Source organism: Pelophylax lessonae, assembly GCF_965119305.1.
Source record: "Pelophylax lessonae genome assembly, chromosome: 11".
Lineage (NCBI taxonomy): Eukaryota > Metazoa > Chordata > Amphibia > Anura > Ranidae > Pelophylax > Pelophylax lessonae.
In genome coordinates this window covers 193,520,146-193,544,874 of record NC_138778.1, presented here as the reverse complement: position 1 = coordinate 193,544,874, position 24,729 = coordinate 193,520,146, and the positions used below count along the sequence as shown (strand labels likewise).

The window sequence follows — 24,729 nt, the reverse complement described above, 5'->3', positions numbered from 1 at the left end:
GAAAATCACTGACAGACATGGAACATGTCTCTCTACCCAAGATAGGATGTGGTTCACCTCCTTCTGCACAAATGGGCTGCCCGGATCTCCAGGATGTTGATGGGTAAAAACCTTTTCTACCTGAGACCACCTTCCCTGGATAGACATTTCCTCCAGGACCGCTCCCCAGCCCACAAGGCTGGCGTCTGTGGTTACTACCTTCCAGGTCACAGGCAGAAAAGATTTCTCCTTGCTTAGGTTGTTGAGGACCAGCCACCAGGTCAGATCTTCCCATTGGGGAAAGAAACATTGGGGATTCCAGAGCTCTGAGTTTTTTGTTCCAAGCGGACAAAATACTGTTCTGGAACAGTCTGGAGCGGAATTTCACATAAGGGACTGCTTAGAATGAGGATAACATCTTGCCTAGCAGTCTCATGCACAGCCGTATAGAGGGAAACTTTTTCCCTTTTACCAACCGCAGCAGACCTTTTAGGGTCAGAATCTTTTTTGATGGCAGGAAAACCTTTGCCTGAGCAGTATCGAAAATCAGACCCAAATATTCCAGAATCTGAACAGGCCTCAAAGCTGATTTTCTAAGTTTACAATTCAACCCAGAACTTATAAGAACTGGATGGCCAGGGAAACATCCCGTTTTAGACCTGGTCCTGACTGATTCTTGATCAGCAGGTCATCTAGGTATCCCATTACTGAGATGCCCTGAGACCTTAGAAGAGCCAACACCGGGGCCAAGATTTTTGTAAACACCCGAGGAGCTGTGGCCAGACCGAACGGCAGAGCCACAAACTGAAAATGGGACTGCCCTACTGCAAAACGCAGAAACCTCTGATGGAGCATGAAAATTGGTACATGGAGGTATGCATCCTCGATATCCATGGAGGCCAGAATATCTCCTCTTTCTAGAGAGGCTACCACAGAGCAGATTGATTCCATGCAAAAAGGCCGAAAGGACAGATACTGGTTCAGAGCTTTGAGATCTAGAATGGGTCTTACCTCGCCATTTGGTTTTGGCACTTAGAGATTTGAGTAAAAACCAGTGAACCTTTCGCTGGTTGGAACCTCCACAATAACACCCTGTACCCACAGATATTCCAGGGCCTGGAACAAGGACTTCCTTTTTACTGGGCAAGCAGGGATTAATAAATGGAAGGATTGGGAAGCAAGGATTTCGGGCACAAGAATTTGTATAAAATTACTTTTATTAAAGTAAAAATCCTTGCTTCCCAATCCTTCAATTTATTGAACTATTTAAGGATAGGGGCACACCCTAAGTGTATACTTCATGGCCCAGATACCTGCTGTCTGAAGGCACATGACCTATAAGAGATTCTGGGCAAGCAGGGACATTTGAACCCAGAAAATGAGAAGGAGGAAACTCTCGGAACTCTTATCATGTAGCCCCGTGCTACTGTGGACAAGACCCACCTGTCCTGCACCACTCCTTCCCAAGTTTCTGAGAACCGTAGGAGCCTTCCCCCCCCCCCCACCCGAACGAGTGGGGGCACCCCTTCATAAGGCAGATTTGGAACCTGGTTTAACAGGCCTTTGGACCCAAGGTTTTTTCTGACCCTGACTTTGAGGTCTTCGAAATCCTGATGGCTGAGGCAGTCGGAACTCCTTAAATGCTGATGTGTTAGGAGGTACCGTTAACACTTAGAGCTTTAAAAGATGGATGCTTAATCCTTTTTACTGGCAACAATGCGCTTTTTCCACCTGAAATCTTCTGGATGTATTTATCCAGATCCTCACCAAAGAGATGTTCCCCATGGAAAGGAAAAGCTGTCAGCAGTTTCTTACAAGGTAATTCTGCTGACCAATTCTTTCTTAAGCCACAGTACTCTGCACTTATGAACAGAGAGAAGGGCAACTTGGGACATCTGTTGGATAAAATCCTTAAGGGCATCTACCGCAAAACACAAAGCGCGAGAAAAGTCCGCCAGTTCTTCAGAAGGTTCCCCCTGATAGGCAGACTTCTAGTCACCCTTTTAAAATGATAATTTAAGGATTAACAAACCCCTATAGCCACTAGAGCTGGTTGAACAGCAGAGCCAGCGACCGCAAAGGAAGCTTTAAGTAAGGATTACAACTTTTTATCTGCTGGGTTCTTAAAAACCTGAGCATTATCAACCGGACAGGTTGAATTCTTGTTCACAGAAGAAATAGCAGCGTCTACCGAAGGCATACACCACTTCCTCTTGAATTTCTCCTTCATAGGATAAAGCAAGGAGAATCTCTTTAGAGGCATGAACAACCTGTTTAGGGTGATCCCAATCCGCATACACCAGCTGTTCCAGCAGGGGGTGTAAAGGAAAAGCCTGGAAAATCTGCTGAGGGCATAAAGAACCCAAGGAAGAAAAGGAGGCTTCTAAAATCTCCAAAGGAGGTCATTTAAAACCAGCCTGGACCATTTTGGTGAGGGACTGATTCAGCAACCTCTGAGAGTGAGATGCTGAAAATGGTTCCTCAGAGTCTGAACCCTCTGAAGAGGAATCCTCAGCCTGACCCTCTTCCAAACCATCAACCGCTACCTTCTGTACATATTCTGCCAATTCAGGTTTTAAACCAGGGGTTCCTGCAAGACTCTGAGAGCCTAAGAGCTCTGGTGGAACCCAACCCTGCTGAGCCCGGGCACAGGAGAGGGGGAACTATCCTGTTTTCTCCCCCCTTGTAAAACATAATCATTTTTTTTTTTCAAAAAATAGAAGGTAAAAACGTATCAATCCCCCTGCAGGATCCTTAAAGGACCCAAACTTCGACCATCACAGCGTGCTTTATCAGTCATTGGACCTTCAAGGACCGTGTCCCCCTTTTAATGGGGTTCACCCTTGGGCCTGTAGAGCACCCTCCTGGCAAAACTTCTTGGGATAAATAACCAGGGTTTCATTATCATGGTCCAGTGCCTACATGGGTCACATTACAGGCAAAACCTCAAATCTTCTTGGCCGAGGCTCGGGTACCATCCTTTTTAGCACTTAGCCATCTGAATGGATCCAATCAAAACCCCCCTAAACTGGGACATCATTCCTAGGATTGAAGAGCTTTAACAGCCATGACCACCACCTTCAAGACACTGGCGAAAAAACTGAGGTTCTTCCTGTATGGGAGGGGTTATATGGGAGGAACTTCCTGTCTATTGTTTGCCAGTGTCCATTCACCTATAGATAGGTGGCATATAACCCAGATAGTCATTATTACATGCTCTGTGTCCCGTGATGTACGATAAAGAAAAGATTTTTATTTGTTAGTTTTTTTTGATTGAACCCAATGGACATTTTGTTTGTCTTTTTTTTTATTTTTTCTTGTTACTTTTCCATAGAATTTTATTTAGTATATAACAAGACAAAAAAAAACAAAACAGTCGTATACAGCATATGGATCCAAACAGAAAAGGAATGTAACATGGCGTTCAACAAACAGAATAAACCACTGTGGAGTAAGAGCATCGCCCAGAAATAACACATGAGGATCTTCATGGCCAAGTCTATAAACTTTAGTACATAGAAAGGATAACAACACCTCATCTGTATGTTACCTTGCTTCCAGTGAACTCCTGCACTCAGTAGGAGTGGGTCTGAGACAACATGTCGGAAAAGAGTGAGGGGCTCTGGAACGATTGTTTTTTTTTTTTTTTTTAAGCTGACTGACTGTGTACATTTTTTAATCAGTGAAATTGTATTACCAGTGTTTGCCACATCATGTCAAGCACTTGTTACAATGTGTATAGTTGTTGTAATATCTCCAAAATACAAGTATCTCCTAAATACATTGTGCAATGAAAGCCAAATTTAGGTCTCATGCACACTGTAGCTCAAAAGAGCTGCTTCTACAGGTATTTGAGCTCTGTAAACTCCCCTCCATGTTAGCCTATGTGCCCATGCACACTATAGAGTTTTCAGGAGTTTAGTGGCAGGGGAGTTTACAGGCAGAAAAAAAACATTACTTGTGTGTTAAGGAGAGGAGCTTTTAAGCATAAAAAATACTCAAAAGCTCCTTAACGCACGTTAACGCATGTTAATGCTGGATGCATTCCCATGTTATTGCATTCTAATTTCCAGAATTCTGGCCAATAGAATGTATTAACGGCAGGCATGGGAACATGCGTTAATGCCCATGCAAAGAGTGCCTTTTTACCAGTTTTTTTTGCTGCTGCTAAATACAGGCATACCCCTCTTTTAAGTACACAATGGGACCAGAGCATGTATGTAAAACGAAAATGTACTTAAAGTGAAGCAATACCTTTTTTCACTATTCAATACATAAATACACTAGCTCTATGGGAAATCTTGGTTAGCTTGACATGGCACTGCTCCAAAACCATAAGTGACAAGGACACCAAACTTTGGGAGCACGTTAAGGGGACCCAGGACTATGACATGGTAGATTACCTAGGCAATCTGACTGGCCACATAATACAATATGTTGTAGTTGTGGGTCCTCTCTCGGTGCTCTCTAAGTTTGGTGTCCCTGTCACTTTTGGTTTGGGAGCAGTGTCATGTCAAGCTGACCAAGATTTCCTATAGACACCAATGTTAAAAACTGGGAGTAGTGCCATGCCAAGCTGACCAAGCTGTGTCCGTGCTCGCGAGTGTAGGTAAAGCGAGTGTACGTAAAATGGGGTATGCCTGTACCTGAAGGAGAAAAAAGTGTTAATAGCATACAGTGTGCATGAAGTTACAAGTTGCATTTTCTGTTTGATGAAACAGAAAAGCAATAAAAAAAATATTTGTTCTAGCCAGTTACTCCTCATTATGCAAAGTTCTGTTCATATCCTGTACTGGTGATACGGAGGCAATAAATCAGAGACACGGGTGTCACCAAGACATGAAGATAGCTACTGCAATAAAACATTTTTTTTTTTTAAATCAAAATAACTTTATTAGTGTACTGAAAACATCCAACACAAAGTACAGGCATTGAAATGAATTTTGCTCTACTGCAATAACAACATCATATGCAGTGGCACATATGGACATAAGATAATCAAACATACATATAAGCACAACATACAGAAGCAAATTTTGAAAGAACCTCAAAAGCTCACGGCTGCCATAAAAGCTATACGCCAAAGGCTAGGAGTTGCAAGTATAGGAGGAGTTCAACCACCTGTCCCAAACTTTTTTGTATTTACCAGGACACCCTCTATTGACATAAATGATTTTCTTGTACGGTAGGGTAGCGTTAACTTCCTTGATCCACAACGCCAGAGTAGGTACAGTCTGCTGCATCCACACTCGAGCCAAGAGTTTGCGGGCTAGAAAAAGTGTTTCTTGTAAAAATCTAACCGTGTGCTTGTCTAAATCCTCATCAGAAAAAAGTCCCAACAGGCACATCCTGGGGTCAAGAGACACAGGAGCACCCATCCGATCGTGGAGAAACTGAACCACCTGTGCCCAGTAACCGCGCACTTGCGGACATTGCCATAAGAGGTGGTCGAATGTGCCAATCTCCTGTGAGCATTGAGGACACTGAGACTTCCGGTTGGGGCAAAAACGAGCCAGACGTACAGGGGTAAGATAAGCTCGATGAAGGACACAGGTTTGAGTGAACCGGTCAGACATTTTGGGGGAAGCAGATTTGGCACATAGTAACACATCACCCCAGTCTTCATCTGCAACCTCCCCCAGCAACGGCTCCCACCTAGTCTTTAGGTCGTAGGCAAGTTTGGTGGCTGCCGGAGTCACCAACATGTCATATAGCATGGTGATAAGGCCCCTGTGATCAGTATGCGTCAGAACTCTAGCTAAGTCCAGCGGCTCCCCCGAAGGGCAACCCGCACTAAATTGAGCACTCAGGGCGTGGTGAAGCTGCGTGTACCGAAAAAACATGGAAGGCGGGAGGTCATACTCCTGTTTCAGCTGGCTATAAGTCTTCACAGCACCCCGATGTAATACATGGGAGAGCAGGAAGACGCCCCTAGATATCCAGACACTTGGGTCCGGTAGCTGCAAGAGTTTAGGAAGGGACCTGTTAAACCACAACGGTGTATCAGCATGCAGACCGCTGTCCCCCACCCTCTGCAGTGCCAAATCTCAGACTCTTTTATACTGATGCAACAGTCCTCCACGTGGAGGTGGCTGGGGGGACCCCGCCATCCCCCGGAAAATGTTGCAGAACGGGTGTGGAACAGCTGGTGGAGGGTCCCTGCAGACCAAATGACGGCACCTCAGATTGTCCTGCTTGTCTAGATGATAAAAATGGGAGAGCTGAGCCGCCAGGTAGTACGAAGGGAGATCAGGGACAGCTAGGCCCCCCAGGGAAGTCGGGAGCCTGAGCACCCGAGCAGACAACTTGCGCCTAGCCGAGCCCCAGATGAAAGAATTCCAAAGAGACTCTAAGACCTTGAAGTAACGAAGGGGAATGTAGGTTGGGCAGTGCCACAGCACATACAGCACCTTAGGCAACAGTATCATCTTCAGTAGCCCTATGTGCCCCATCACCCCCAGAGGGAGCCTGGCCCAAGTTTGGAGTTTAGTCTTAAACAGGGCGATGAGAGGTTCAACGTTCAGGGAAATATAATCTGAGGGGACCCGAGATATATAAATACCCAGATACTTTATGGTGGCCACCCGGTTCAAGGGCAGGGAAGCTTGCTCTAGCGTAGGGGGAAACACATCCATGGGTAAGACCTGAGACTTATCCCAATTAATGTGCAAACCGGAAAATCACCCAAATCGTTCGATAACCTGCAGGGCCATAGCCAGGGAAGGACCCGCATCAGAAAGGTACAGGAGCATGTCGTCGGCATAGAGACTGACTTTCTCCACCAGGGGGCCAGCACAGAGGCCCTCCACCCCGCCACCTCTAGAGGTTCAACCGCAAGAGTGTACAGCAAGGGGGAGATGGGGCATCCCTGACGAGTGCCCCGAAGGAGGGGAAACTCGTCTGAGGTCCAACCATTCGCCAACACTCGCGCCCGTGGGGCATTGTAGAGGATGGTCAACCACCGAATGAAGCGCGGGCCAAATCCAAAGGCACGTAAACAACACCATAAATAATTCCATTCAACGGAATCGAAGGCCTTTGCCACATCCAGGGAGGCCACCACCCTAGAACCGACACTAGCATGGGAGGCCTGGAGATTCATAAAAAGTCGCCTAGTATTGTACGCTGTATTCTTTGTGGGCATAAAACCCGTCTGGTCAGAGTGTATCAGTGTGAGGATCACTTTGTTTAGGTGGAGAGCCAGAACCTTAGCCAAGATTTTGACATCCGTCTGCAGCAGTGAGATGGGCCTGTACGATTCAGGATGGAGAAGGTCCTTCCCTGGCTTAGGTAACAGCACAATAAGAGCCTCACGCATCGAATCGGGTAAAGCCCCTCTCTAGAAAATCTTCTGATAGAGGGTCAAAAGCCGAGGAACCATGGTAGTAGAGAAGTGCGCATAGAATTCGGTAGGGAGCCCATCAAGGCCAGGAGCCTTACAACGAGCAAAGCTAGATGTGGCAGCCTGCACCTCAGCAGCGGTGAGGGGGGCCTCCAGGGCCGCCACCTGTTCCGCCGACAACCAAGGAAGCAGGAGTTCAGCTAGCAGGGTGGTTAATTCAGAGGGTTCATATGCGACCTTAGAAGAATAAGTGTCACGAAAAAAATCAGCGAACATTCGGGCGACCGTGGCTGCATCGCTGACCCGAGAGCCATCCGAGGCAGCCAATGCAATCACAACGGGGGGGCGAGCGTCCAAATGTGCCAAATAGGCCAGTAGCCTGCCCGGGCGCTCCCCCTGCTCGAATATCCGCTGTTTAGCAAAGAATAATTTGTGACGGGCCCTCTCATAACTAAGTTGTTCCGCCACCCGCGTCTGCATACGAAGCCTATCTAGAGCCTCCAAGGACGGTGCACGGGCACACTGATTCTCCAAATTGGTCAACTCCTCCATTACCTGTCTAAAAGAGGCACGAGACTGCCGCTTAAATTTACAGATGCAGTCAGACAAATGTAAACGGGCATGCGACTTAAAAGCATCCCACACCGTAAGCGAATCTGAGGTATCGTCATTCGTCGTAAAGAAGGATTCCCACTCCACCTCCATAGTAGGCAAATCCGGGAGTATGTTAAGCCAAAACGGGTTAAGACGCCAATTACTGCGCGGGGGCCTCGACAGGACATCGAGGGTCACCCAGTAAGGAGCGTGATCCGAGAGGATACGAGGGCAGGAACCTGACGCACACAGTTGGGGTATAAGCTGGGTTGACACAAAAACATAATCTATGCGGGACATAGTGGCATGTGAAGCGGAAAAACAGGAATAGGCCCTTCGATCCGGGTACAGGTGGCGCCAGGTGTCGATCAGGGAAAACTGAGCCATAACCCGACCAAAGCGGGTCAGTCCGCCCGCGCAAGGGACGGAGGGATCTGAGCCAACTCTGTCCATGGCAGGGTTAACCATCATGTTAAAATCCCCCAACCACACTGCGGGTATCGAGGGATGTCGGGCCAAAAAATCCAGACCCGGCGCCAACGCTGCACCCGTAAACGGGGGCGGTACATAGGAGGCCAGCAACAAAATAGGGGACCCGGCCACAGTAGCACAGAGAAATACGTAGCGACCCTGCGGATTGGTCTCCACCGAGCAAATGGCAAAGGGGAGGGACTTGGCCACCAAAATGGAGACACCACAGGAATGGGAACTATATGTGGCATGAAATGCCCATCCCACCCAGGGCTTCTTGAGGGCGCGGACTAGGGAGCCCGTGGCATGCGTTTCAACCAACACTATGATATCAGCTACTTGGGCTTTTAAAAAGGTGAAAAGAGCGGTGCGTTTGACCCTGTCCCTTGTGCCACGAACGTTCCATAGTAACAGCTTCAGGGGGGACATAGCAAAAGAGAAAAAATCGTATTACAAGGGAGAGAATCATCGGTGGAGACCATAACCGCTGAGCCACCCAGTCTGGGGGAAACCCACATGGAAATAAAGAAATCCCCCCAGTGTGAGCAGGCAGGAGATACAGTAGCAGCACCAAAGAACACATTGAGCAAGTACAGCAGCAAAAAACAAATAGCGTAGTCAGTACACAAAAAAAAAGAACCCACCAAAAATGAAGATAAAAATAAAACCCGAACCCATCCAGCTCTGCACTGACCCCAACCTGTGCGAGCATGCATCCCAAAACAAGAAGTTGCAGGAACATAACAGCAAATGCACCAGCCCTGGCAGAGCGGCCTAACAACCAAGCTCGACCATGGCTGGGGTACCAAACATAACATATCAAACAATAGAACCAAGAAAAACATTGTGGTTGCCATGTATTGAGGGGGCAACCAATCTCTGAAGGTCAAACAGAGTAAAAGTGACGCAACCGGCAATCAGCTCCTATGGGACAGAACATCCAGGAGCCGACCAGGTATGGGAGAAGAGCCACATGGCAGTCTGAAGGAGTTCCACAAGGCCCGGGTACAGGAGGACGGAGCAGGCACATAGCCCATCCATAGCCAGTTCAATGGACAGTTAGCCGAGGGCAGCAGGATCAGAGCGGCAGAACACAAGGGGGAGGAGGGGAGTCAGGCAACACATGGGGTCCACACAAATTGCAGTGCACCGAGCTCCAGCATCAAGGGTCAGTTCTCCAGGGAGTCAGTAACAGGGGAAGGAATGTTCAGGAAAGGGGAGAATGGGGCAGACACCAGCAGTACTCACTCCTAGGCAGGTCTCAGTCTGTCCAGCCACAGCAAGGCCTCGTCAGGATCCTCAAAGAAGTGGATCTTATCTTCGCCAACCACACGGAGCCAGGCCGGGAACAGCATAGCGTATTTCAAATTGTGGGCGCGCAATTTCCGTTTAACCTCGGTAAATCTGCCCCGGCGCCTCTGGACCTCCGCAGAAAAATCAGGAAAGGCAAGTACTTGGGTGTTGAGATGCGGAATATTCCCCTCTCGTGCTAGGCGTAGAATGACATCCCGATCCCTATAATTCAAGAACTTGGCGATGAACACACGAGCAGGTGCTCCGGGCGGCGGTGGCTTGGCCGGGACCCGATGCGCTCGTTCCACCACGAAGGACTGGGAAAAGGGTTCCCGGCCGTAGGTAGCCACAAGCCGGTTCTCCAAAAAGACAGCCGGGGAGGCGCCCTCAGCCCCCTCAGGGAGGCCGATGAACCGCAAGTTATTGCGGCGCATCTGGTTCTCCAAATCGTCCTGCTTGGAGAGGAGCTGGGCAATATGGCGCTCTGCCTGATCAGATGAGGCCTGCAAGGGGGGAACCGCATCCTCCACATGTCCCAGGTGGCGCTCGGTCTCTGACACCTGATCGCGCACACGCTGCAGGTCCTGACGGATAAGGGACACATCCACCTTCACCTCCTCGATCTTGGCGGTCAGTGTCGCTTGGCAGGTGGAAATCGCATCCAGGATCTGAGCCAGTTGTGCGGCAGGAACTTCAGACGGGCCAGGCTGTCCGGCGCCATCTTCCGCCGGAGCCCCCTTGTCCGAATGCCGGAATTTCTCAAGTTTAGCGGCTGCCTCAGACTTCTTTGTCGGGGGAGACATGTTGCGGCCAGCTGCAGGAGGGAACCCGGGCCAGAAGACGGTAAAAGTCGGGTCTAATAATAGTCAGGATCTCCATATCAGGATGATACCGTCGGAGCTCTCAGGCAGTGCGTCCTACTCCATTGCGCTTCAGGCCACGCCCCTCGCAATAAAACATTTTTACACAAATGTGTATCTCCCGCAAATGTAAAAAACATACAGAATGGGCTAAAGACCCAAAATTTTTAAACATAAAAGAACATATGAAAAAGGAGCATTCTTTGAAATAAAGCTCTTCACAATCAGTATAAATTGTACTATCAGTATGGGCTAACCCCAAAAATTGTTTAAACTCAAAATGTTACATAAACAAGGCACATCTCAGGCTCGTTATACAGTAGGGGACAAAGTAGGTACATATTGTATTTCCTACCCTAGGGTTAGCACACAAACTCCAATGGGCTGGAGATGTGCCTTGCTATAACTGTATACATTTGTGGGAGGGAGTATATACTTTTAGGGAAAGGAAGCCACATCCCTTGTCACCCAGTAACCAGTCTTCACTCTGAGGAAGTAGTCACTTGTCTAGGTTTATAGGGAATAGTCGAGAAGACCCAAGAAATATAATAGCAACGACTGAGTAGAGAGAAAGAGAAGAGGGGAAAGGTTGAGGGGGAAAGTAGGGTAAGACCTCGCATGCAGAGTCCCACATTCCTGAAGCTGCCTTAATCAGGTATGGATCGAGGATCTCCAGTCAGGTACCTGACCCATGGGTCCCAAACGCTCTAAAACATCTTCATTTTATCATTCAAGATCGCTGACATGCATTCATTGATCATAATCCAGGAATGTTTGTTCTTGAGCTGTTCGAATGGCAAGGTGGATGATTTTCAAGATTTTGCGATAATCATTTTTTCTGACATGAATATAAAGGCTATGAGATGTCTCTGGTGTCTCGAGGCCATCTCCACCTTGCAGCCCAGTCTTGGGGATTTGACAAGGTTTACTTGGGTGAGAGTGTAGATGAAATTATACACCCTAATCCAGTAACGCCTTACCTTGGGTCACTGCCATCATATGTGGTACATCATCCCTTCTTGTCCACAGCCACGGAAACATAAGGGAGCCTAGCTGGTACCGGCATGTACAATCTCAGAAGCACTTTATAGTTCGCTTTGATAATTGAGGTATTAATGGGAGAACCTGAAGCCTCCTGGCCTGGGCTATGGAATGTCATTCATCCAGCTCAATAGTTTCCCGGAGATCTAACTCCCATTTCTCCATATAGCCTTGTTTTACAGGGGAATCTGTCAAAATACTATAAAGTTTAGAAATACAGTTGTGCTCATAAGTTTACACACCCTAGCAGAATTTATGATTTCTTGGCCATTTTTCAGAGAATATGAATGATGACACAAAAACTTTTCTTTTACTCATGGTTAGTGTTTGGCTAAAGCCATTTGTTATCAATCAACTGTGTTTACTCTTTTTAAATCATAATCACAACAGAAACTACCAAAATGACCCTGATCAAAAGTTTACATACCCCAGTTATTAATACCGTGTATTGCCCCCTTTATCATCAATGACAGCTTGAAGTCTTTTGTGGTATTTGTGGATGAGGCTCTTTATCTTCTCAGATGGTAAAGCTGTCAAATCTTCCTGGCAAAAAGCCTCCAGTTCCTGTAAACTCTTGGGCTGTCTTGCATGAACTGCACATTTGAGATCTCCCCAGAGTGGCTGAACGATACTGAGGTCAGGAGACTGAGATGGCCACTCCAGAACCATCACTTTATTCTGCTGTAGCCAATGACAGGTCGACTTAGCCTTGTGTTTAGGATCATTGTCATGTTGGAACCTCCAAGTACGTCCCATGCACAGCTTCCGGGCTGATGAATGCATATTTTCCTCCAGTATTTTTTGATATCATACAGCATTCCTCTTGCCATCAATTCTGACCAAATTTCCTGTGCCTTTGTAGCTCACACATCCCCAAAACATCAGAGATCCACCTCCGTGTTTCACAGTAGGAATGGTGTACCTTTCATCATAGGCCTTGTTGACTCCTCTCCAAATGTAGCGTTTATGGGCTAAATTTTGGTCTCATCACTCCAAATAAATTTTTGCCAGAAGGTTTGAGGTTTGTTTCTGTGCTGTTTGGCGCATTGTAAATGGGATACTTTGTGGCATTTGCGTAGTAATGGCTTTCTTCTGGTGACTCAACCATGCATCCCATATTTCTTCAACCACCTCCTTACTGTGCATCTTGAAAGTAGCATTTATTTCCGTATAAAATTCCACTCACATTTCAGAAGTACAAAACGAGCATATCACAATACAATCTTCTGCATACACAGCTCCACCTAGTCCCAGCGTGATTACATCAACGCAAGGTGGAGCTGTGTATGCAGAGGATTGTATTGTGATATGCTCGTTTTTTACTTCTGAAATGTGAGTGGATTTTTATATGGAAATAAATGCTTTTTATTAGCGATTTGCACTATGGTTCTTTCCTCTTGCCTCCTATATGATTGACACCACGTTGAGAGCTGCTGAGAGCCACGGATTTGGAGTGTATGCCCAGTGGGAGCGGTGCCACTTATAACACTGCAAAGTGCATATAGACCTCTTTTAATTAGTAAGGTCCATTCAAGCAGGTGAGAAGACACCCATAGGTGGGGTGAAAAGCACTGTGGTGATCAGAGGCAATTACTGAAGAGTTTCTGGTGTATGGGGCTGCACCCCTTTTTTTCACGGATATTGAATCATTTATTGATGGATTTTATATATATATATATTGTGGGGATTTTCTCTTGTAGGTAGGATTTGCGGGTGCAGTATAGAGGCAAAACAGATGATTCTTTAAGTAAATCAGGAGTGTTTTATTTACACTTCAGGAACACAAAAGTAACAGTCTTTTTTGGTGTTGACTCACAACCAACAAAAAGGAAAACGACAGTCTTTAAAGCGGAGTTCCGGGCACAGATGTCATTTTTTAATAAACATACCCCCGGGACAGTCAGGGCTAGCACATTCCACAATGGCTAGCCTCTGATCTGTCCCGGTTCGCACTTACCTTTTAGAAGAAATACTTACTTAGAAAATTTCTTCCACAGCGTTTCCATCTCTCTTGTGGGCAGCTGAAGCCGGCGCGGTCCTCTTCTGTGTCTTCTTCCGCGTCTTGTCCCAGAATGCGCCGCACCGGCCCCTCTCGTCACTTCCGGCGTGGCGCCGCATTCCTCCACAGCTTCTGGGAATGCCCAGAAGCTGTTTAGCAGGGGAATGCGGCGTCGCCCGGAAATGACGAGCGGGGCCGGTGCCGTCGCATTGATTCCTGGGAGCTGTGACGTTCAGCTCCCAGGAATCATAGCGAGACAGGAAGTGACGGGGTGAGCCGCGGCTCCGAGGGAGGAAGTACTCTGAGGTGAGTATCTTCGATCTTCAATTGCAAGGTAAGTAAACAAAAAAAAAAAAATAACTATCCAATTCCTTTTCAGGTGAGGCATACCTAGCGGAGGGGCACAAAAAAAAAATATCGTTTTTGTGCCCGGAACTCCGCTTTAAGGCAGGTTTAAACACAGCAACAAGTCCATTCACCTGTGTCTCTTTGGTGCTGTTCACACACAGCAACGGATCAGTTCACCTGCCTGTAACTTTTCCAGCCTCAGCACTCACTTCCACAGCCTTCTGGTGCATGGAGATAATTCTCAATCACCTGTTAGGCTGTCTGCCTTATAAACCCCAGGCAAGACCTGGCCTGGAGCGTGGGGAGCAGCCACCCACCCATACCTTAACTGCTCCCAATAAGAGGCAGCCCGGATTCGGCTTTGCAGCCATACTAAAAATAAAAAATGTCATGCAGCACTAGCTGCTGCTGACACAGAATTACCGGCTCTTATCTCACCGAGGCCAGGAACCACGGTGACACGTACCTTCCATCGATCACGGATCCATGTGCCCTGCTACATACCTCCCCCCTTTGTTCAACCCTCAGGGGGTGAACACATGTCATACAGTGTGTGTGAGACAGGGCATCCGCATTTCCCTGTAGGCGGCCTGCCCTGTGTTCCACTGAGAACTTGAAGTTTTGAAGTGACAGGAACCATCTGGTGACCCGAGCATTTCTCTCCTTGGCCTGGCTCATCCATTAGAGGGGGAATGGTCACCAGACGAAATTTCCTCCCCAACAGATAATAGCAGAGAGACTCGAGTGCCCATTTGATAGCCAGGCACTCTCTCTCCACTATACTGTATCGGGTCTCTGCTGGGGTGAGCTTCCGGCTGAGGTACACGACAGGATGCTCCTCCCCATTGACCTCCTGTGATAGTACAGCCCCTAGACCTACTTCCGAGGCATCGGTCTGTACTATAAATCCCTTCTTGAAGTCTGGTGTGACCAAGACTGGGGACCCACATAGTGCCGACTTCAAAGCGGAAAAGGCCTCTTCCGCCTTATCATCCCAGTGAACCACGACGGACTTTCGTCCCTTTAGTAGCCCTGTTAGTGGAGCAGCTAAGGTGGAAAAATGGGGAATGAACCTCATATAATATCCCACCATTCCCAAGAATGACCTGACCTGCTTAGTGGTGACTGGTCGGGGCCAACTACGTATGGCTTCTATTTTGTTTACTTGGGGTTTGATGACTCCTCGCCCAATAACATACCCCAGGTATTTAGTCTCTTCTAATCCTATTGAACACTTTTTCGGATTAGCGGTCAGCCCGGCCTTCCTAAGGGCATCCACTACCGCCTGCACTTTGGGCAGATGACTTTCCCAATCCCTGCTGTGGATGACGACATCGTCCAGGTAAGCCGAGGCGTACTGACGATGAGGTCGCAGCACTATGTCCATTAGTCTTTGGAAGGTGGCAGGGGCACCATGCAGGCCAAAGGGTAACACCTTATAGTGATATAGGCCCTGGGGAGTAACAAAAGCCGTTTTTTCCCTGGCAGACCTCGTTAAGGGTACTTGCCAGTACCCTTTTGTGAGGTCTAACACTGAAAAATACCGGGCTTGGCCTAATTTCTCAATCAGCTCGTCTACTCGGGGCATAGGGTACGTGTCAAACTTGGAGACCTTGTTTAGCTTACGAAAATCGTTGCAGAACCGCAACGTCCCGTCTGGTTTGGGTACTAAGACTATTGGACTGGCCCATTCACTTTTAGACTCTTCAATAACATCGAGTTTTAACATGAGTTGTACTTCTTCCTCAATAGCATGTCGCCGAGCCTCGGGTACCCGATATGGCTTTATCCGAAACCTTGACCCGGGGCTCAGTGACAATATCATGTAGGATTAGAGACGTGTGTCCAGGGAGGTCTGAGAACACATCTGTGTTCCGACTAACAAACTCCCTGACTTCCTGGACCTGTTTGGAGGACAGACTATCTGCAGCTTTTACCGTGGTTACTGCTTCACAGGCTTCAAGAGGAGGGGCTGGACCCTTTTCACCTAGAAACCCTGGCTGGGGGCTGTCGTTCTCGGATAAGTCCCTATCTTTCCACGGTTTTAGTAAATTTACGTGGTACACCTGCTCCGGCTTCCGCCGCCCTGGCTGGTGTACTTTGTAATTTACTTCCCCTATCTTTTCGAGCACCTCATAGGGACCTTGCCACCTAGCTAGGAACTTGCTATCTACTGTTGGTACTAGTACCACTACCCGATCACCCGGGTTAAAGTCTCGGACCCTAGCCTGTCGATTGTAGATCCTACTCTGAGCTCGTTGGGCTGCCTCCATGTGTTCCCGGACCAAGGGCATCACCTTTTCCATCCGTTCCTGCATCTGGGTGACATAGTCAACAACACTTTTGTAGGGGTGGGTTGTTGTTCCCAGGCCTCTTTGGCTATATCCAACAACCCGCGAGGATGCCTACCATTTAACAGTTCGAAGGGCGAGAATCCCGTGGAAGCCTGAGGTACTTCTCGCACTGCAAACATCAGATAGGGTAGAAGCAGGTCCCAGTCCTTACCATCCCTGGAAACTACTCTTTTTAACTTGTTTTTTAATGTTTGGTTAAATCTCTCGACCAGGCCATCTGTCTGGGGATGTTAGACAGATGTACGTAATTGTTTTATGTGGAGCAGCTTACAGAGTTCTCTCATAACCTTGGACATAAACGGTGTCCCTTGGTCAGTCAGGAGCTCTTTAGGCAGTCCCACCCGGGAAAACATTTCCATTAACTCCTTAGCTATAAGTTTGGCGGACGTATGTCGCAGGGGTATCGCCTCCGGGTAGCGAGTGGTGTAGTCAAGGACAACTAGAATACGTTGGTGACCCCTGGCAGATTTTGGAACAGGGCCGATTAGATCCATAGCGATTCGTTCAAATGGGACCTCAATTATTGGGAGAGGTATCAGGGGACTACGGAAATGGGGCTGGGGGCTAGTTATCTGACAGACCGGACATGACTTACAATACTCTTCCACTTCTCTGAACACACTGGGCCAATAAAACCTCTGTAGTACGCGGTCCTGTGTTTTCTGCCACCCCAAGTGTCCCCCAAGAACATGTTGGTGGGCAAGCTCCATAACAAGCTTGCGGTACGCTGTGGGCACCACCAACTGTTCAACCAGTTAACCCGGATTTGATTCACTCGATATAACATTTCCTGTTGAACAATAAAACGTGGAAACATAAATTCAGCCCCAGGTTTTTTTTGGTTTACCATCAATTATTACAACATTCTCCCAGGCCCTGCTTAGGGACGTATCCCGGTGTTGTGCGGTCCCGAAATTTTCCCCGGAGACATTGAGGTCTGCCAACTCAGGGCCGGATGGCAAGTCCTCCACGTCTCCCACCATTACATTTAGTGGGGTGGTGTCCCCCTCTATCACAGAAGCTGTGGTCACCCCTACCGAGGGCCCTTCGGACTCAGGCTCCCAGGGTTCTGGCCTCGCACTGGAACCAGGCCATTCTGCTAGGGTTGTCCCTGTGTCAGGCTTGTCAGACCCTTTAACCGTAGGCCACAGCGCCGGAAAACCTGGAAAGTCCCTTCCGAGTATTAGTTCATGTGGCAACTTGGTAGCGACAGCCACCTCATGGGTCCACTTGCCGGCCGCTGTGGACAAAGTTACCAGCGCTGTGGGATAGTCCTTTAAGTCTCCATGAATACATACGACCCCGAATCTGCGGCCGGTATACTCAGCAGGCCGTATTAACGCCGTTCTTACCAGGGACACCAGACTTCCTGAGTCCAGCAGAGCCACCGCCAAAGTGTCTCCCACTTCCACCTGACACAGATGGTTACTGTCTATCACCTCACCAGTGCCTGTGGCGCATTGCTTTCATGCATACAACGAGTGGCGGTGTCCATAGTTCGTCTCCATAGGCTCGTCCTGTTGTGGACACTCAGCCCTCACGTGACCTGGCTCCTGACATCGCCAGCAGACTATTGGGGCCGGGCGTACAGGGAGTACGTCTTGAGTGTGTCTCATTGCCACCAAGCGTTGGGTCTGTGGCGGAGATTTCCGGGGTTTGACTGGCCCCCTCCCCCCTGTACATCCCTGCAAGTTCTTGGTGGCCCCACCAGGTCAACCATATCCAGAGCATTGTCAGGAGAAGCCTGGCCGATCCAGTGCTGGAGGGGATAAGGCAAGGCCCTCCAAAACATGTCAGCCAACAAGCGGTCCAGCATATCAGTGGGATTTAACAGATCAGGCTGCAGCCATTTTTGCAATCTGTGCAATAAATCGTAATATTGTGGCCTGGCCGGTTCGGCCGCTTTGTAGCCCCACTGGTGCACTCGCTGAGCGCGGACTAAGACATTTACGCCCAGTCTCACCAGGATCTCACCCTTTACGGTCGGGTAGTCGGCAGCTTGGTCATCTGCCAAATTGAAAAACACCTGCTGGGGTCCGGATGCCAGGAACGGAGCTACCACCTCAGCCCACTGGTCACGGGGTAGCTTCTCCCGGACTGCCACTTTTTCAAATATGGCGAGGTACGTCTTGACGTCATCCGTGGGAGCCATCTTAGGTATTGCTGCATGGACCGCTTTCCAGACATCATGCTTTCCCTGAGACACCACAAGCCAACACATGTTGCAGCAGCCGTTAGTTAGTCTCCTGCTGTGCACACATAGCCTCCTCATGTCTTTTCTGCTGTTGCAGGTTGGCCTGGGTAAGCTGCCTTATCATCTCCTCCATCTTTTCCTGTGACTGCAGCTTAGCAGGCTTAATATAGGACATGTACAGTCACGTTCAGCATAACAAAAATATTTCGGCGTCTTACGCCAGCCTCACTGCGTTTGCCCGCATCTTCCACCAAATGTGGGGATTTGCTCTTGTAGGTAGGATTTGCGGGTGCAGTATAGAGGCAAAACAGATGGTTCTTCAAGTAAATCAGGAGTGTTTTATTTACACTTCAGGAACACAAAAGTAACAGTCTTTTTTGGTGTTGACTCACACCCAACAAAAAGCAAAACGACAGTCTTTAAGGCAGGTTTAAACACAGCAACAAGTCCATTCACCTGTGTCTCTTTGGTGCTGTTCACACACAGCAACGGATCAGTTCACATGCCTGTAACTTTTCCAGCCTCAGCACTCACTTCCACAGCCTTCTGGTGCATGGAGATAATTCTCAATCACCTGTTAGGCTGTCTGCCTTATAAACCCCAGGCAAGACCTGGCCTGGAGCGTGGGGAGCAGCCACTCACCCATACCTTAATTGCTCCCAGTAAGAGCCGGCCCGGATTCGGCTTTGCAGCCATACTAAAAATAAAAAATGTCATGCAGCACTAGCTGCTGCTGACACAGAATTACCGGCTCTTATCTCACCGAGGCCAGGAACCACGGTGACACGTACCTTCCGTCGATCACGGATCCATGTGCCCTGCCACAATATATATATATATATATATATATATATATATATATATATATATACATACATACATGTATATTTAACCACTTCCGGACCACCCGCCGCCGATTTACTGCGGCAGGCTGGGCCCCCTGCGCGAACCAACGTAGACCTATGTCAGTCGCGCACCTGCAGCTAGGGGGGGGGGAGCGAGCGTGCCACCGCCGCTGTTCTCCCGCCCCCACTCTGCAGCGGGGACTCCGATGCACAGGCAGGCGGCTCCGATTGCTGCCTGACACCCACGATCATTCCCCGCTAAGAGAGAAGAACGATCAGGAGGACATTAATTTTATTTAGGTACAGTGTTGCACGACAGTGTTGGTACAGTGGTGCAATTGTCCACAAGTAACGCAGTGCCGAATCACAAAAATGGCCTGGTCATTAAGGGGGAAAATCTTCCGGTCCAGTGGTTAGAAGATGGACTCACGTTAATTAATTAATTTATTATACATAGATGATTTTTACACTGTTTTCAGATATTTATTTATGCACTATAATTTGAATGTGCTTAATTGAAGTAGAGAGCTTCACTTTTTTGTGACTATATATATATATTGCAATTTGTACAGGTAGTTGGATGCATCGTGGTGTCAGCTGCTTCCTATAGTATATAGAGTTGAGTAATAGGTGGTAATACACAGGTTTAGCGCAGAAATTATTTTTTTCACATTTATATATATTTTTTTGCTGCTAGTAAGTATTTGTCATTTTTTTGCACTTAAAAAAATGCGGCTAATTACATACCAATCAAAAAGAAGGCCCAACAAAGTCTCTTGAGTGAAAGCTCCATTTTTTTTTTTTTTTTCGTTAACGGAAAGTGGAAGAAGTCCTTTTTTCCAAATTTCCGACCTTAAATATGCCCATAGACATTGCATGACTAGATAAGGTGACAATATAGACGACAATACACACATTGTTGAAAAACCCATCCTGAAACCGAAACTGTGGACATCATTATTGATTTGCAAACCCACCCCACTTTTGCTGTTGTCACCCTCCACTTTACACATTTGGTAGTGTGCATTGTACTGGTGTTAGGTACCAGTGTTGTACAAGAAGACCTTGTTTGCATTCGGATTTTATTATATCCATACAGTGTAGGGTTGAGGTCAGGGTGTGTTACAGGCCACTGGAGCTTCTCTACACCAAACTCCATAAAAGGTGTCTTTATAAAACTGAGGTTCAGAGATTTCATGTTAAAGCGGAGTTCCGGCCTCAAATACCTTTTTTAACTAAAAATACCCCTATAATACTAATCCATCGCCCTTTACAGAACTGCTATTCTCATACTTACAAGGTGTACAGTATTGGATTTTAGCCAAATCTTACTTTTAAAAACGCTGTCTGGCCATGGCCATCTTAGATGTGGGCATCTGAAGCCACATGTGAAGTGTAATCTGCTGTGTCCTTCTTCCTGATTCCAGGGAGTGTTCTGGGAGTTCTTCCTGATTCCAGCCTTCTGGGAGTGATGACAAACAGCTCCCAGGATGCAATGCAAAGGCGGAAGTGATGTCGGTGGCCGTGGCCACAGAGGGGGGAGAAGGAGGAAGTACAATCAAAAATGCCCTGAAAATAAGGTAAGGGACCCAGAAAAAAATTGAAAATGCCCAATTGTTGACCAGCATAGCGAGCACTCCAGGAATCACTAAAGTTGCAAAATAGGCCGGAACTCCACTTTAAGGGAAGCACTATTTGGCACAAAAGCCTTAGGCCCCTTTCACACCTGTCCATTACGTTTTCTGCTTAGCGGGGGATCGATCCGCCGATCCCCGCTGAGCAGGCGGATGACAGCTCGGTCTCCGCTCTGTGTGTGGAGACGGAGGTGTCAGATCCCGCTGTCCCCTATGGGAGAATCAGATGAGAACAGACAGGCGGTTTCCATCCATCCGGATTTGACGGACAGGATTGGATGTCAGCGGACAGATTGGATGTCAGCGGACAGATCCGCCTGAAAAACTGACTGGCGGATCTGAACGGTCCGCATGTGTGAAATGGGCCTAAAGGTTCTGGATTGTGTCTAAATTACATCAAGGGGGAGATTTACTAAAACTGGAATGCTCAGAATCTGATGCAGCTGTGCATGGTAGCCAATCAGCTTATAACTTCAGCTTGTTCAATTAAGCTTTGACGATAATTAAGATTAATTAACAACAATTAAGATTTGACAATTGCAGCTGCGATCTGGTTGACCATAATCTTTCATTTTACTTGAATGTACTGTTGACCACCACTTCCTTCTTTAAATAAGATTCTTAAAGAAACCTTTTCCCTTACCTCTTTTTTCTTGTCTCCGGGTTGAAGTGCGGAAGGATGCAATGTAGGTATATTATCTGTATGATCTCTAGAGGCAGATGTCATGGTCCTCTGCAAAATATCTTCTGTAAAAGACAAACAAAGATCAGTTAGAATATTGTTATTGAGACCAAGATCTAAAGTTTTTAACCAACATATCTGACACTGTTAATCAACAAACCAAAGAAATGTCAATGTTTCTGGTACCAAAACAAACTTTACTGCAACAGAAAGTTACAGACATTGTACATGCAGAGGTAGATACAAAGTAGTTGAGTATTCATTGAAATGTAGGAAGTATTACTCTCACAAAGGGGCTTCATTGAACTGCTTGTTGGTCCAGGGACACACTCTTGACATCCAAGACTTTGTATCTTACAGTGTCTGACAGGAAGTTTTGGAAAGCCAGAACACAAAGAACAATTAGATGAGACAGGTTCTACTGTTGGCAAACCTGAATGGGAGATACCTTTGACATAAGTTTAATTATATTGTATTCCTTCTTGCCATGAGGATAGGAGATTACCATTACCGTCTGTTTGGAGCATAACTGAGGTCTCCTAGGCTGTGTTTCCCACACCAATTACAATAATCAGGGCACAGTGAGCATGATGTAAATGGGAAGGGACAGACTGCACAACACAGTATGTGAGAATCAATGCTCTTCACAATAGTGTAAGTCCTTAACTACTTCTATACTGTGCACTTTCAACCCCTTCCTGCCAAGGCCAATTTTCAGCTTTCAGCGCTGTCACACTTTGAATGACAATTGCACTGTCATGCTACACTGTACCCATATGAAATTTTTATCATTTTTTTTCACACAAATAGAGCTTTCTTTTGGTGGTATTTAATCACCGCTGGGGTTTTTATTTCTAAGATAGAAAATTTTGAACAAAAAAAAGTTTTTCTTATTTTCTGTGAGTAAATTTTGAAAATAAGTAATTTTCCTCCTTTACTGATGTGCACTGATGAGGCGGCACTGATGGGCACTGATAAGGTGGGACTTATAGGCACTGATGAGGTACTAATATTCCGCACTGATGGGCACTGATGAGCACTGATAGGTGGCACAGATGGGCACTGAAAGGCGGCACTGATGGGCACTGATAGGTGGCACTGACGGGCGGCGCTGATGGGCACTGACGGGCAGCACTGATGGGCACTGACTGGCGGCACTGATGGGCAGCACAGATAAGCAGGCACTGACTGGCAACACTAAGGGCACTGATTGTGGGCACTGATGATGGGCACTGTGGGCACTGATGGTGGGCACTGTTTTTGAGCTTTTCTGTAATCAGGGCACTGATGATCAGTGCCCTGATTACCTTTTCTAGGTTACCCTTTGAGGAGGAGCCGCTGATCGTCTCTCCTCGCCACACACTCTGACAGTTTGAGGCGAGGAGAGCCGATAAACGGCACATCCTCATTTATATGTGATCAGCTGTGATTGGACACATGGGTAAAGAGCTAAGTCGTTGCTAGGACACGGCGTGGCCACGATCGCTGCACTACACGCCTCCACGGGGACAAGAGAGGCTGTTCTGGTGCGTCGTCATATGACGGCGTCCCAGAACAATAACCGAACCGCTCCTCCGTCATTTGACGGTGAGCGGGCGGGAAGTGTAAGTCCATATAAGGGAGTCTATTGAATGATGACCACACTGCTAGGACACTTGCCAGCTCTGAAAAGAGCTAGAAGGAACTCTGTGAACAGACAAGGCTAGGGGAAAAGAGCAGCGCCATCTAGTGTAGTATAAAACCATTTTATTGGGCAAACAGTATACGTAACTCACAAGATGTCGGTAGCAATGCACAGGGAAATAGTAGTTGTTATCCGCTCTGTGGACATGGAGTAGGAGGATAGATGTGCAGCTACTGGCTCCGGCTGTGTCGGTGGTTTCTGGCACTTCCTGGATCTTTGGCGCCTCCACCTCATTAGATGTCGTCACGTCTGGTATGAGCAGAGGAACGCGGGCAATCGAAGCATGCATGCTCCTTCATCAGGCATACTAGGGGGCCATCCTGGACCGGGCATAAATACTGTGCAAAAGCCGATACGAGCGTCCACAGTCACCATAGCAATGCGGCTGCTATTGAGGATACTTGGGTGGACCATCGTAGACAAGGCTAAACTGAAGTGTATGGTGGCTCCCAAGCTCAAAAACATGTAGTCACATATCAAAGGTAAAAGATTATTATGTAAATGATAATAATAATAATATTAATAAACAAATTCCATATGAAGCGGTAAGTGTAAGAGATATAAATGCAGCAGATATGCTTGCAAACAGACCATTATAAAACTCACAATGTTCACAGTGACAGAAGTATAACATCTATATAGAATTTTTTTTTGTAAAAAACAGGAAAGGGATGGTAAAGGGAAAAGGTACAAAAAACAAATTATAATAATAATAATATTTACAATAAAGGACTGACTTCTAAGTCTTCATTTAACCCCCCAGGAGCCAGAGTGTTGAGTCGATATATCCAATAAGATTCATGGGAACAGGGAACCTGTTCCTATTGGCTGAGGGGAGACTGTTGGGAATAGCCTCAACTACTCAAACTTTAAGTTGTTGAGAAGACTTATGGTGTGTAAAAAAAGGGTTTGGGAACACTATGTTTGTCAGATCCGGCTTCTACAAGACGCCTATGTTCCCCAAATCTTTTTCGCAAAGTGTGAATAGTGCGGCCTATAAATATTAGGCCACATGGACAGGACATGCAATATACAACAAATTCAGATGAGCAGTTGTAAAAATCAGGGATTATGTAAGTATGGCCTTTTGCTTGAAATTCTTTTTTGCTCATGATGAACATACTTAAAGTGAGGCATAGTGGCTTACAGCATTGGTACATGCCTTTAATATTGAAAAATGTAAATTGGGCTGTAGCTGTAGTGGGGTGTACTTTAACTTTGCTTGAGGCAATGCGATTTTTTTAGATTTTGGGCTCATCTGTACGATACCAGAGGTCGATCAGAAATACTACATTTTAAGTGTGGGTCTTCCTGAAGAATGGACCAATGTTTTTGGAAAATGCATTCCATTTTTCTGAAACGAATGTGAAAAGTTGTGGTGAACCTTAAAGGTTGTGTGTCATGGCTGT

At 47.1% G+C, this 24,729-nt stretch overlaps 1 protein-coding gene across 1 annotated transcript in view; it reads right to left on the bottom strand.

Moving 5' to 3' along the window:
* The window catches only part of LOC309566445 (uncharacterized protein), a 229,291-nt gene that overhangs the window by 15,394 nt on the left and 189,168 nt on the right, over positions 1-24,729 (bottom strand). Inside the window, exon 4 of the mRNA XM_082271588.1 lies at positions 21,598-21,701. Within this exon, the coding sequence (XP_082127714.1) occupies positions 21,598-21,701 (104 nt within the window). The remainder of the gene's footprint in view (positions 1-21,597; positions 21,702-24,729) is intronic.